This window comes from Bombyx mandarina, chromosome 18, assembly GCF_030267445.1.
Source record: "Bombyx mandarina strain Sakado chromosome 18, ASM3026744v2".
NCBI lineage: Eukaryota > Metazoa > Arthropoda > Insecta > Lepidoptera > Bombycidae > Bombyx > Bombyx mandarina.
This window is the reverse complement of record NC_143224.1, coordinates 8,913,944-8,927,285: the sequence shown is the minus strand read 5'-3', so window position 1 is coordinate 8,927,285 and position 13,342 is coordinate 8,913,944. Positions and strand designations below refer to the sequence as shown.

The following is a 13,342-nucleotide window of genomic DNA, read 5'->3' as shown; positions in this document are numbered from 1 at the left end:
AGGAAATTTAAATTAGTGACCCAACGTGTAAGAGGTTAAATTTTATTTCATTATACAGTTACATTGCAAAGCGTCTGATATAGTAATAGCAAGTACACATTGTTATAAGTCCAAAAACATTTTCTAAAATGATTAAAACAAAAAACAAATTCTTTTTTTTTGTGTGAATTTGAACAGGATTATAGGTTAACCTATTCAGGAAAATTGGCACATTGTCTGTTTTTTTTTTAATATTTTTTTTTTTAGTTTCTACGCTAAATGGCCACTCACATATTATGTATGTATCTGAATTTATTTTAATGAATAGGCACTATCTTTATATCACTATTTTTTTACTTATTGAATTGTTTTTAATATAAAATGAACAAATCGCAAAAAATATTTAATTATATTCGAACCGAAACGCATTACTGCTTCACGGCGGAAATAGGCGGGGTGGTGGTACCTACCCGTGCGGACTCCCAAGAGGTCCTACCACCAGCTATTACGCAAATTATAATTTTGCGGGTTTGGTTTTTATTACACGATGTTATTCCTTCACCGTGGAAGTCAATCGTGAACATTTGTTGAGTACGTATTTCATTAGAAAAATTGGTACCCGCCTGCGGGATTCGAACACCGGTGCATCGCTACATACGAATGCACCGGACGTCTTATCCTTTAGGCCACGACGACTTCAAAATGTGTTTTGTACTTAAAAAATCGTCCATGAAGAGGTTAGTGTATTATAATTATACTCGTAGCACGAGTATTATCATCCTCCCTTGATACGTGTGAAAAGTTTGAAGTTAATTGGATGTCTTGAAGTTGGTAAAAATTACATAGGTATTATAAAGATTCCGTTCACACAGATACAGGTCAAGCTAATAGAAGTGTTACAAAATATGACTACATAATATGTTTTAGTTCAACTTATTGCGACCGAGCAAGCGATTCCATACAAGTAGTCAATTTATATAATGGAATAGCCATTGTGATTGAGTTGTCGGGACGTTGACAGAATAATAGAATATCAAAAGATACCACGAAAATGATCGAAATAAATAACTCGGTTCTTTTCAAAAGGTATACTTGTTTACTGTGATAAGTAAATTTATTATTCAATAGATATTATTATTTTGGAGTTATTATTAATGTAATAGAATTTTGTATCTATGTTACATAATATAACTGTCGTCTCTTATTCAATATAAAAGCAGTTTGAAAAGAGAATCACGAAACATCGAAAACACAATAAAAAGAAATGATGATGATGATGAGATGATACCGTCGTCTCGTTCTTACCATCACACCGCCTGCCATCGGAGTAGAGTTCATCCATACTACCTGGAGCCACTACGTTCATTCGCAGTGCGTTTCCAGAGATCTTTTTTACTACGTACCATCCGGCTTTGGAATGAGCTTCCCCTCTACGCTGTTTCCCAAGCGCTATGACATGTCCTTCTTCAAACGAGGCTTGTGGGAAGTACTTAACGGTAGGCAGCGGCTTGGCTCTGCTCCTGGCATTGCTGACGTCCATGACAGTAACCACTCACCATCAGGTGGACCGTATGCTCGTCTGCCTATACGGCAATAAAAAAAAAATATTATAAAAGAAAAAAATCAGTACATAATTATTTTCTATCCAGTTTACCGACTAATAGCTTAGCATAAATTCGAAGAATTAAATTAACTCATGAATTTCTATTCACACGAGAAAATAATGTTTGGAATACACACGAAATATATGTCTTAGAAGTTATCAGCAACTAAATAGACTTTATGAAACAGTAAGCAAGGGTTTGGAAAACGCTCTATCTCGGTCGCGCTCGTGCAAACTGTTCGGTGTTTTCTCTTCAATTTTCCATTACGGCACGAGCACACCGAATGTTAGTGACGTTTAATAAACTTGCACAACGGATTATTAAGTTTAAGGATATACGTTTTTGAGTACTTCCCCCTTTAAGATACGAGATTCTATGTCATTATTACTGCATTATATTGGGTATGTTAATGTATTAGTAACTGTAGTCTGAAATGTGTTACAGCTTGAAGGAAGTTTTATAAATTACTAGCTGTACCAGTCCGCTTCGCTGGGCATTTAAAATTAACATAATTATTTCTCACCCCCGCAAAGATTCTCATCATTAACGCCCCCGTAACTGGTGTACGGAGTCCAACACTCATATAAATATTAGCCTATCCATTAAATAAATGTATTTTCTACATGGATACCAAGTTTCAAGTCAATCGGACGCAATGGTTCAGTAGTTATAACGGAACATCCGTAAAAACCACTGTAGATTTATATATTAGTATAGATTAATAAAAGCAATGATCATGGTTTTCTCTATATAGCTTTTCGAATACATAATCATCACAATATTTATTCGTTTGCGATCTCTTTCAGCTAAAATCTATTTATTTCTACTTTCCCATCATCTGTTCAAAGTAGCCGTGCGTTGTGAATATATTAGTTTTACTGGGAAATATTTTGTATTCGGTGTCTTAGAACTTATTCTTGTCTCATTTGTTTGTTTCTGGTCCCACATATCGTATCGTAGCTTAGGGCCGTTCTATATGGGTTTTTTAATTACTATCGCATCCAAACCACTCAAGTAAACCTGACCGATCTTTGTGTCATCGTTTGTTACTAACATTTATGTCGTACATTAAGTACGCATTTCGGTCTATTTTTTGTTGCTTCAATAAGAGTACGAGCTTACGAAGTTCCTCTTAGAACTTATTGTTAAGCGGTCACCAGAGTCCACTGATGTTACAACTCGAATACCATAGCCTTACTTAAGGCATGAGGTGGAAGTCTCCATTGTATTGCATCACTGCTGTCCCACCGTTTGTACCGGAAAGGATGCCTTTTCAGACAGAAATAAGCAGAACCATACCAACTCGTGCGGTCGTGAAATACATCCATTATAAAAAAAAAAGTGCGTAATTGATTTTGGAAGCCGTTCACGAACTACATGTTAAGTATGTATTTCCTGAGAAAAATTGGTGCCCAGCTCGGGATTTGAACCCAGGCACATTTACATTGTTTTATCACGAGTACATCGGGCGTCTTATACTTTAGTCGCGATGATTAAAAGTCTGAAGAATGGTAAGTCATTAGTTAGGCCGTTTAGCATCAGGAATGTTTACCTATTATAAAAAAAAAAAAACTTTAAAGAGAGCACGAATAAGTTAATGTTATTTTGAGCACGGACTTCTTTACATCGTTTCAATGAAAATTTCATCGTTTATGCATTTTGCTATTGCCAAGGTAATAAGTACTTTTATCTGCCCTGTTATTATTTTTATCTATGGCAACTGTCCTAAGTACAGATATTCGGGACTTTTTGGCGGGAACGCGAGGAGTGAAGTTGTGTGATTTGTTTTATTTTGTCTATTTAGTGTTTCTTCAGGTTTAAGTGTGTAATAACGGTGGTTTATTAACTCTTTAATATCTGTGAAAGTGCACAAATGTGGGAAAATGAAACAAAACCGCTGGACATAACTTCTCGGGATCCTCCAAAAAGTCCACTGAAAAAATCTTAGTAAATGACCACCATTTTACTAAGATTATATTTCATTACATATCATCTGATTTCATTTAATTTCATCCCAGTTGATTAACGTCTCAAATTAATCATTTTCATTTCATTTCACTCCATATTATCATTTTTCATAAAAATAAGAATATAAATTAAAATAAGACATGACTTAAAGGTCTTGGTTACCAGGTCATAAAATCACTTAAAAAAAATAATACAGATATTCGTTTTAGGCCGATCGAGGAAATGATATATAAACTTAATACCTAGACCTCATATCGTATTCTTAAAGGCGTATTAAAATAGATTACTATAATAGTTTATCAAGGTGTAATTAATTAAGTGATAAGTTTTGACTTAATCATGAATCTAGGGAAAAACGTTAAATGGATTTAGATTAAATCTCATCACGTAAACGGATGTAATATACAAAAAAAAAATAAACAAAGAAAACATTTTTTTTATAATAATATATATTATATACTATAGTAGCCCAGTTATGTGTAATCTAAAAATCATTAGTATACCATAAATGTTTTTTGATGTCGTTATTTGCTATTTCAATTAGAGCCAGCACTGCCGGAGTAACATAGGAATGTTTTGGAATTTAACAATGGTCAAGGATACTGTTCTATCTATTTATAGAACTATATGTATATCAAGGATACTGTTCTGTCTATTTTCTAAATAAGCAAATATAATTTTTCTCTGTTTCAAACGAGTTCTGTGGAGAGTACTCAACGGTAGGCAATGCTTTGGCTGTATCTCTGGCATTCCTGACGTCCATGAGCGGTGGTAACCACTCACCGTCAGGTGGGCGTATTCTCCACGTCTGCTTAGAAAGGCAATAAAAAAAAACACCTGTCGTCTTATACTTTAAGTTACGAAAACTTCGACGGTTAAGTGAAATTAATTTCGCACCCGCTTAATTTGGGTCAAAAATCATATCAACGGTGTGCCAAGAGTAGAAATAATTTTAAGGGTTTCGTTGAATTAATATAATTCTATTGTAAAATCAGTCGTAAAGCGTAACTTTTAAGGCTGTTAATCTAATTATTTGTTTTTATGTTTTTTCTGAAGTTCAAAAGATTTTGCGAGTTACTGAGGTTTTTAATTTTTGTAATTGCAAGAAAATAATGTTTTTCTATATTTTATTCGGCTATTATTGCTCAATTGCCTGTATATTTTTTGAAAATTAAATGTGTCATCTTTTCGCGTTGCTCCTAAGAAAAGTCGAAAATACTTCTATTTCTTCTTTCAGTCCACAGACGTGCATTTCTGGATATTGGCCCTCCTCCAAGCTACAATAACTGGTCGTGCACGCCCAAAATACTAGGTTTTCTTTATTTTGTGATTAGAAAGCACCTCAAATAATAATATAAGGAGGCGGTTCAACGCTTCCGCAAACGCTGTTCTTACGCTGAACCGATTTTCAGTAAAGATAAAGTTGGCATTAATTGGCGAGTAGAGCCCGACGTAGCAATTAGCACGCTAATTAAATTTATACCGCGTTATGACTAATTTAAAAACAAAATGCTCTCAACACCCTCACGGGCTGGGCACATAGCGTGCTGCTTTGCGTGTGTGTGTTTTAAAGACAATTATTTGAAGATATATTTGAATACTTTCATTGTTAATACTGTTCAAATTGTAGACAGATCAAGTGAGAAAGGGCCGTATTATAATAAGAACTTATTCATATATTGTAAAGCATTTCAACTAATGAAATATAGAATTAATGGTCACAAACTTAAATAGCTTACAAAATAGACTTTGAAAAAAGAAAAAAAAAACTTTTTTCTTAAATTTTTATTTATTTTAAATTTAAAGTATGGTATTTGTTTGTTTATGTTGTTTATGATCTGATTATGTTGTAACTTTATGCCGTGGTTGTGTGCACTTCAGAGAACGTTTTCATTATACCTACTATATTAATAATTATAATATGATCTGTGGCAAGCGATTTTTTTAAACAAATGTATATTTTTCACAAAACCAGTAATATTCATAGTCGAAAGCGCGCTTCCGTGTCACTAGCTACGAATTAAAAATATTGAGAACCGAAATATTTTTTTTAATTCCATCGAAATATATTTATCGAGCATCATTTTATGGATTCCATGGCGTGATGACGTGCAGTCATAGTTGATTCTAATTGGCGTCGCTGTTCGGTGGCGTTAATCCGTGTGCCGTTCTCGTGGACTTGACGGCGCACCCGGCTGACGTATAAACGAGGGTTTTGTTTACGAGTTTTCGCCGTGAAATGATGGCTTGAAATTCGTTTTCAGTTCGATTTTCAAATAGGTTTTATACTAGTTTAGAACTACCTTAATTGTGTTATAAGTAACGTTATTTGTGGTCAAAGCATAAAATACTAATGCTCTTCTTATCTAAATTTAATTTTAAAAAAAATGAGACATATTGAAACGGTTGACGATTAGAGGATTGGATTGTTTTTAAAACTGTTTTGTCTTTCTCTATTTATATAATAGACCACAGATCTTTATTCTCTTTTATTATTTGAAGATTTATTATTTCTAAGTACCTCAAAAAGAAATCGAGTCAATGACCCTCAATTCTCGTCAAACCTGACGAGAACGGCAGATTTATTTTGGAATTATTAAAATGAAATTGGCATGTAGATGTAGATATTTAAAAATAGTTTTTGATTATATATGGTGTTGAACTTTACAGGGTGACGGACGCCAGACAGACAGACGCAGTTGTCAAGTTAATGCTTTGCTGTCGTTCTCTAGAGTAACCTCCCTTTATTACCTTTTTTTTCCTTTATAAGCTACATCAACAGCAACTCAATGAAAAATTAATTTTTAAGAAATAAAAAGTGCAATAGAATTTTATTACTTTATTTACTTTGAAATACATCGGTAGATTTGCGTTTTTATTTAACGTAAGAGTAAATTTTTATGTTTATCGCGCTTATCTTTTCAAAATGTTACTGGTATCCAACTAAAAAAAATTACAAAATCATGACGCTGATTCTGTTATTAATTGATTTTCGTAAATTATTTGATAGCATTGATACCGAATTTTATCTCATAATACAATAAAATGTTGATTTAAAATGATCATTGTAATGATGCGTCTCCCGTTGTTAATTAAATAGGTAGATGTTATATTCATACAAATCTGAACGACGATGCAAGTGTTTTCATTTTAATTCAAGCATAGCCTAGCATAAATATAATTTTGACTATGACATTAGCACGTTATTAGTATACGTAGAATATACGATAAGCGACGATGCACTATGGACGTCAATATAATGTTATATAATAGGTACCGATTTTGATATTTTTTACTTATAACATATGTGTAGGTAGCACAATTGAATGTGTAAATATTAAATATTGAAAAGTAAGATTATTGGAAAATTGAGTGTGATTTTAGCAGCCAAGCAGAGCATAAGAATAGATGGAGAGAAACAGTGAGAAGATAACAGAAGAATCACTATCCTCAACCCTGAAAGAATGACTGAGAAATTTCTTCTTCAACATGTGTCTAGTGTTGATTATTGAAAACACGAATAAAACAACTTTTTCTGAAAATAAATCGTAGCTAGATCGATTTATCGCCCCCGAAATCTTATAAGATTAAGATATAAGATCTTATACCTTTAAACGAGCAATTCTTGTATATATATATATATATATATAATCTGAATCTTGGAAACGGCTCCAACGATTTTCATAAAATTTAGCTTACAGGGGATTTCGGGGGCGATAAATCGATCTAGCTACGATTTATTTTCAGAAAAAGTTGTTTTATTCGTGTTTTCAATAATCAACTCTTCGCGACATCTATTGGCGAATAATAATACTATTTTTTCTTAATTGAGGGCAACTAATCGCTTTAAAGATACAACAAGATGGCGGTATCAAAAAAAAACCGAGCAAAGCTCGGTCATCATCTATCAGAATTAAGTGCCGTTTTTATCGTAAATACAGATTAATTTTTATCACTGATGCGGTAAATTACAGTTTGATAGTTGTACGTACGAAAGTACGATTATGTGTAGTACATTTGATAATATTTTTTAACAGTGATTTTTATCTGCTACCGTAATACTAATTCGTATTTGTTGAAGTAATATGTATTTGTAAAGATTCTGTGTCTCTTAGGTGGGGCAAAGGGCGTCCACAGTGTTATGCCCTTCGGTCTTGAACTTGATCTCTTTATATAGTTCTTGGTCTTTCCAATGGCTTGAGTGATTTCACGCCAGCTCTACTGAAGACGACCATACATACATCTTCCTTAAGGATTTCAGTCTATAGATTGTCCTTGTTTTCTGATTTATATGCCTTCTGAGAGTGGAGCCAATCTAAATCCATTTGCGGTATCTCATTTTTTAATACACGGGTTTTTATTTTGCCTATTTCGATATAATATTCTTAATTGGTCAGGTGATAGACCATGCCGAATACTCTTCTTTCTTTGTTTTGGACGAAAACCTTTGAAAGCAAGAAGATGCATAAAAATGAAAAACGCGAAAAACTACGCTTGCCCTATGCTACTATAGAGTTCCAGTATTAGAGATAATATTAAAATAACTTGTTTAACGTGTTATTTTTGTGGATTTTCGGTAAACGGTGAATCTGTGACAGTAATTTTTTTGAACGGTTTCATTATTGCTGTAGGTTGTTAGAGGTAAGAGAGAAATATAAAATGAACGTATGTTCTATTTATTTAAAATATTATACTTATAAATTTAAATATGCTTATTAAAGAAATCGATGAATGAAGTCACACGGGCATAGGCAGCAGGGAAGCCTATTTCGCACCCGAAACCAGAGCCAAATGATGTAATGCCAATCTGAAAAAAACACAATAATCATACTAAATGTATGGTAGTGTTAACTACCCACTTTTTGCTGATTTATTATAAAAGCTAACCGTAATAGGACTTATCAACAAAAACTCAGACTAATATATGTACATCTCTACAAGATATTTTTAATCCGTCATCCAGTCGCCTCTTTTCGTGCTTTGCGTGCGGAAACTTTACGAAGAAGACAGAAATAATCTATACATTTAAGTAGTCATAGGACAAAACGGTTAAGTACCATTTTCTCCTTTGGTTTGTTAGTCGTTCTTATCTTTCTTGTTTTGTTTAGTAATTGAACAGCTTCAGTTTTTCAATAAAATAAAAAAAAATAGGCACTAGCCGGTTTTATTTCATAATATCAAATATCAAAATTTAATCTAAATCTTGATTTGGCATTGATTCTCGTGGAATTTCGAACATTGGGCGAACTTTAAATGACTTTTTACTTTGACGAATTTTATATGACTGCTTTTATTAGACCTATCTTATGACATATGAAATCTACGATATATGTATAGTTATAAATGAGCTCTGTATCAGAGGTTGTATTCTCCATAAATTGCCATGCCGCTCGTATTTATGTTTGATTATTGTTTGTCATTTTGAAATCAATCATTTATTGACTTTAGGTATTTTGCATTGGTCACGTGACAATAATATTCACTATTTCTAAGTCTATAGAGATGAAACCTTTAAGAATAATTAAACATAAGCAAACACGACATTTGATGCTGTTATTCACTAGAGCTTATTGCTTATTTTATTGCCTGAGAAATCGTCTTTAACATTGAACTTTAACATTAACATTTAAAATTAAAAAATTTTCTATGATGTTAATCCAACATTAAATCTCACCAAAATACGACGGTTGTTTCTTGTAATAACAAGAGGGCCACCGGAGTCACCACGACAAGTGCCGACACCTCCAACTCCGCTCGTACATAAGTTTGTAGGCTGCAAGATGCCGGGGAACACCCACGAGCACATGCTGTTATCTATCACTTCCAGGTTCACGCGACTAAGGTATTGGTTCGGCATGATAGATCCAGCTATAAAACAAGACATACGTTGAATGCGTGAATGCGTAGGACTGCTCATTATGACGAACTTTGCACAAGGTCTTTGTCCCTTAGTGGACTAAAGGTTGATGATGATACATTATTAATACTGTTTGACAGATATTAACTAAAGAGGCAAAAGTGAAACAATTACACTACAATTGAAATATTGATATTAAATACCTATAAGGTTTTGTTTAACAATAAATGTGATTCGCTTTTTTTTTTCTACCTAAGCTGATAGCCTTGAGAGGCTGTTTCAGCGGAACCTTAACTAGTAGGTGAGCTCACGGGGCTCAGGAGTTGCTTCAAACTTTGTACAAACTGAAGTGTTTTAAGAAACACAGTTATAATTTTTAATATTATATGCAATTGATTAAAAGGTTTGAATACGCAACTACTATTCTATAAGTAAATATTTAAATCACTACGGCAAACACAAGCTCTTCTGTTAAAGTTTGAAGAAGGGTAAGGACAGAAACGCCTTCCTTTGGAAATTTGGACAACCTAACCATTGTAATTGTTTAATCAGGTGTTTAATCACAACTCTCCGGTTGAGCCCCGCGAGCTCACCTACAAACGTTAGGGCGAAGCTGAAATAGCCTCTCAAGGCTACCAGTATAAGTAGGGAAAAAAAAAAAACGGGGCTCAAACCTGACGACGTTGCTAACACGAACCCTAGCAAGAGCCGTGCTTCGCAGAATTTACCACCGGATCGGAAACGTGACCCACTGAGAAGATCCGGCGAGAAACTCAGTGGGCTGTGTCTGAGGGTTGTGATTCGCTGTTGACTTCGAGAAACAATAACACTTTTCTTCTATCTTCGTGAGTGTCGTAGTTTTTTCAGATTTCGCGGAATTTCCCTTTGAATTTCGCTGCAAGATCAAATCAGGAATGAGGTGAGACCCGATTGGCGACCGTGTACTGGAGGATGTAGCGTGGAGAGGCCTAACAAGAAGGACTGATAGCCCGTTCAAGGTCGAAAGAATCCGCGGGATGCAGGTAGCGCAGGGCTGGTCGTTGTAGTGAGGCTTGAGAGAGGCCTATGTCCAGCAGTGGAAGAGTGTGATTTGAAAGATAGGAATGTAACTCACCGTTGGTAGTGACACCAAAACCGGACGCGACCGCAATATTTCCAACAAAGTTTTCTTGTAGTTCCTCTCCAGTTGGCAAACTGGCTGTGCTGATTATATCTAAAATTTACTTATTGGTAAGTTTTTTTCTTTTTTATTGCTAGATGGTTTAACGAGCTCACAGCCCACCTGGTGTTAAGTGGTTACTGGAGCCCATAGACATCTACGACGTAAATGCGCCACCCACCTTGAGATAAAAGTTTTAAGATCTCAGTATAGTTACAACGGCTGCCCCACCCTTCAAGTGCAATGTTGTAAATGCAGTTTTGACGTGACAACGTCTTATAATTTGATGGAGCCGGCTGCACGCACGAAAAAACATGACTCATTGAGGCGTTCTATTTAAGGCTTGAAGTGCAAGCGAAAGCGCGCAACTAGCGACAAAGAGGCACAATCGGCCTCCGCGTTCGGCAGCGTTCGACATCTGTCTCTCTCCTACTTGAGTGAGCGATGCATCCGCGTGGACAGCTGCTATACAATAATACATTTACATGTTTTCGTCAAGTATGAAGTTCAGTGAAAAATGAATGTGGTGTCAATTGTCCATACAAAATATCTATCAAACAAATAAAATTAAAATATTCTTTTGAAAAATGAAACCATCCCATCAGGATTTTCTTATGACGTTGTCACGTTCAACTATCGTCAGTAAACCGACTTTCCACACAACCGATTTTTTTTAGTGATTATGTATATATTACTTCAATAATATTATTAAAAAATGTTTAAATAGAACAGCACACAGTTAATATGGGACTGAAACGCTGAAATATGTAACAAATCTATCCAAAGATGCTTGATTTGACTATCAATTTCACATTTACATTAATTCACATTGTGGAATCAAATCACCATATTTAAAAGAAGATTAAGCTATGGAAGTGTAAATAGTAGCAAAGACGAAAGAAAAAATAATCCTTTTGCTTAATGTTGTTCTTACTTCTGGCAGAGTGTATTACCAACTAGCACGAATAGATGGTGGCATTCTATCTATTTCATCTCCGAACCAGAGACTCATTTTATCGGTAATACAATTGTTATAAAATTGAGACTTCGACCTCACGAGTGAGACGTTGACATGGGCACAATATTTTTAATATCCGGGCTCCGGTAATCACTTGATACTACCTGGACAGTCAGCTCATCAATACGTGCAATGAGCACTAGAGCAATAAAAAGAATAAAATGTGACGATCACGAGATTGATCATCTTGGTAATATACCTAAAGAGTATTAAAAGAAGGAAGAAAAAACTTACTCGATAAACCAACAGGACTCGTCAGATGGATGACAGCAACATCGTTGCGGTAAAGAACCGGGAACCAGTCGGGGTGCAGTATAACAGAACTAGTGTCAACCCTGGTGCCTCCGGTAAAGAGTGTCACCGATCCAAGAACAACCGTTATGAGCCAACCTTGATTGATACCATCGAACCAGCAGTGAGCAGCTGTCAACAGTCTGGTAGGGGTAACAAGCGTCGCTCCGCAGACACCCACATTTACATTATTGACGATGGCGACGATCAGACCGGCCTTAAATAGTATTTGTTTATTTGTCACTTTATATTTCAGACACTTAAGAAACTCTAGACAATGGAACTTTTTTGAAATTTTTGGTACTAGGGCATCTTATAAGCTCGTACGGAGTGGTACCACCGCTCTGCCTATTTCTGCCGTGAAGCAGTAATGCATTTCGGTTTGAAGGGTGGGGCAACCGTTACATCGAAGACTGAGACATCGAACTCATGTCTCAAGGCGGGTAGCGGTATTAACGTTGTTGATATCTATGGGCTTTGGTGATAAATTCAGACCAGGTGGGCGGCGAGCTCGTTCAACCATCTTAGCAATAAATAAATAAACATTTTAAACGATTTTCGAACGAACGAATATTAAATTAGATCCTTTTATTGAAGTAAAGCACAAATTCAAATGGACGCATATATTCATTGAAGAGTTGTTTGACTAAGGACTGTTCGCTTAATATCTAGCTCATGATGTTTAACGGCTTCAATCGTACTGACCTGGTAAGGGAATTCTCCAAGACTAGCAGGAGAGCCACCAACGATTCTGGTATCCCTCAAACCCGCTTCTTCAGCTCTGCGAATCCTCTCTGCTTCTGGTACACCATATTTAGTGAGGTATCCATAAAGTGGGTTTTCATCTAGAGGTAGCGCCGCGACAGTAGCGTATGCAAGTAGAAGTAAGAAGCCCGCACCGAATGTCTTCATCATGACTGTGTGTTGTATAGAAAAGCGTTACACACTTTTATAAGGAAGATAAGTTACGCTGTTGACGTTGGACAGTCCCGATTAAAGGCAATCACTAGCTATACTGCTTATAATAATACGTGTTATTATATGATACCTATCATCAAAATCTATTTGAATGATTCAAATAGATTTTATCAATTAAATAATTTTAATCAATTGTTTTTCTATATCCTAGAGCTGTGTGTTTTTAATTTGTAGGTTTTGAGTGGGAAAATATAATATATTAAAAATAGAAATAAAGGTCCTGACCCAAGCAAACGATTATATTATAGAAGTCATTTAAAATACGTTCGTAAAACGTATCACAAAATATATTTCATAATAATTGCACTACGTTATTATGAGAAATATTTTCCTTAAATACGTTTCTTTGTAGGCCTGAAAAAATTCCGAGGCACTATTTAAAAACTGTTCTATTAATGTTTTTTCACGGATTATATCAAGACAGACAATAACAACTTCAAAGATTTTGTGTTTTTTTTTGCTCTCCGCTTCGTTCGAGTTAGTATGCA

The 13,342-nt window shown here is 35.0% G+C and overlaps 1 protein-coding gene across 1 annotated transcript; it reads right to left on the bottom strand.

The window, feature by feature from the left end:
- Positions 1-8,206: 8,206 nt before the first annotated feature.
- Positions 8,207-12,864, bottom strand: LOC114246502 (epithelial serine protease-like). Its single transcript, XM_089734604.1, has 5 exons — positions 12,582-12,864; positions 11,820-12,093; positions 10,523-10,621; positions 9,226-9,419; positions 8,207-8,358 (listed from the first exon to the last, which is right to left on the bottom strand). Exons 1-5 carry the CDS (start codon positions 12,789-12,791, stop codon positions 8,254-8,256), a joined length of 882 nt encoding a protein of 293 aa, XP_089590730.1. The 5' UTR covers positions 12,792-12,864; the 3' UTR covers positions 8,207-8,253.
- Positions 12,865-13,342: the final 478 nt, after the last annotated feature.

Excerpts from the sequence above, each read along its gene's own strand:
- LOC114246502 (XM_089734604.1), bottom strand. The coding sequence starts at position 12,791 with ATGATGAAGACATTCGGTGCGGGCTTCTTACTTCTACTTGCATACGCT. Across the intron at positions 10,622-11,819 it reads GAGTCCTGTTGGTTTATCGA|ATATAATCAGCACAGCCAGT; the intron begins GTAAGTTTTTTC and ends AGTAAATTTTAG. Across the intron at positions 9,420-10,522 it reads TTTTGGTGTCACTACCAACG|CTGGATCTATCATGCCGAAC; the intron begins GTGAGTTACATT and ends CTTGTTTTATAG.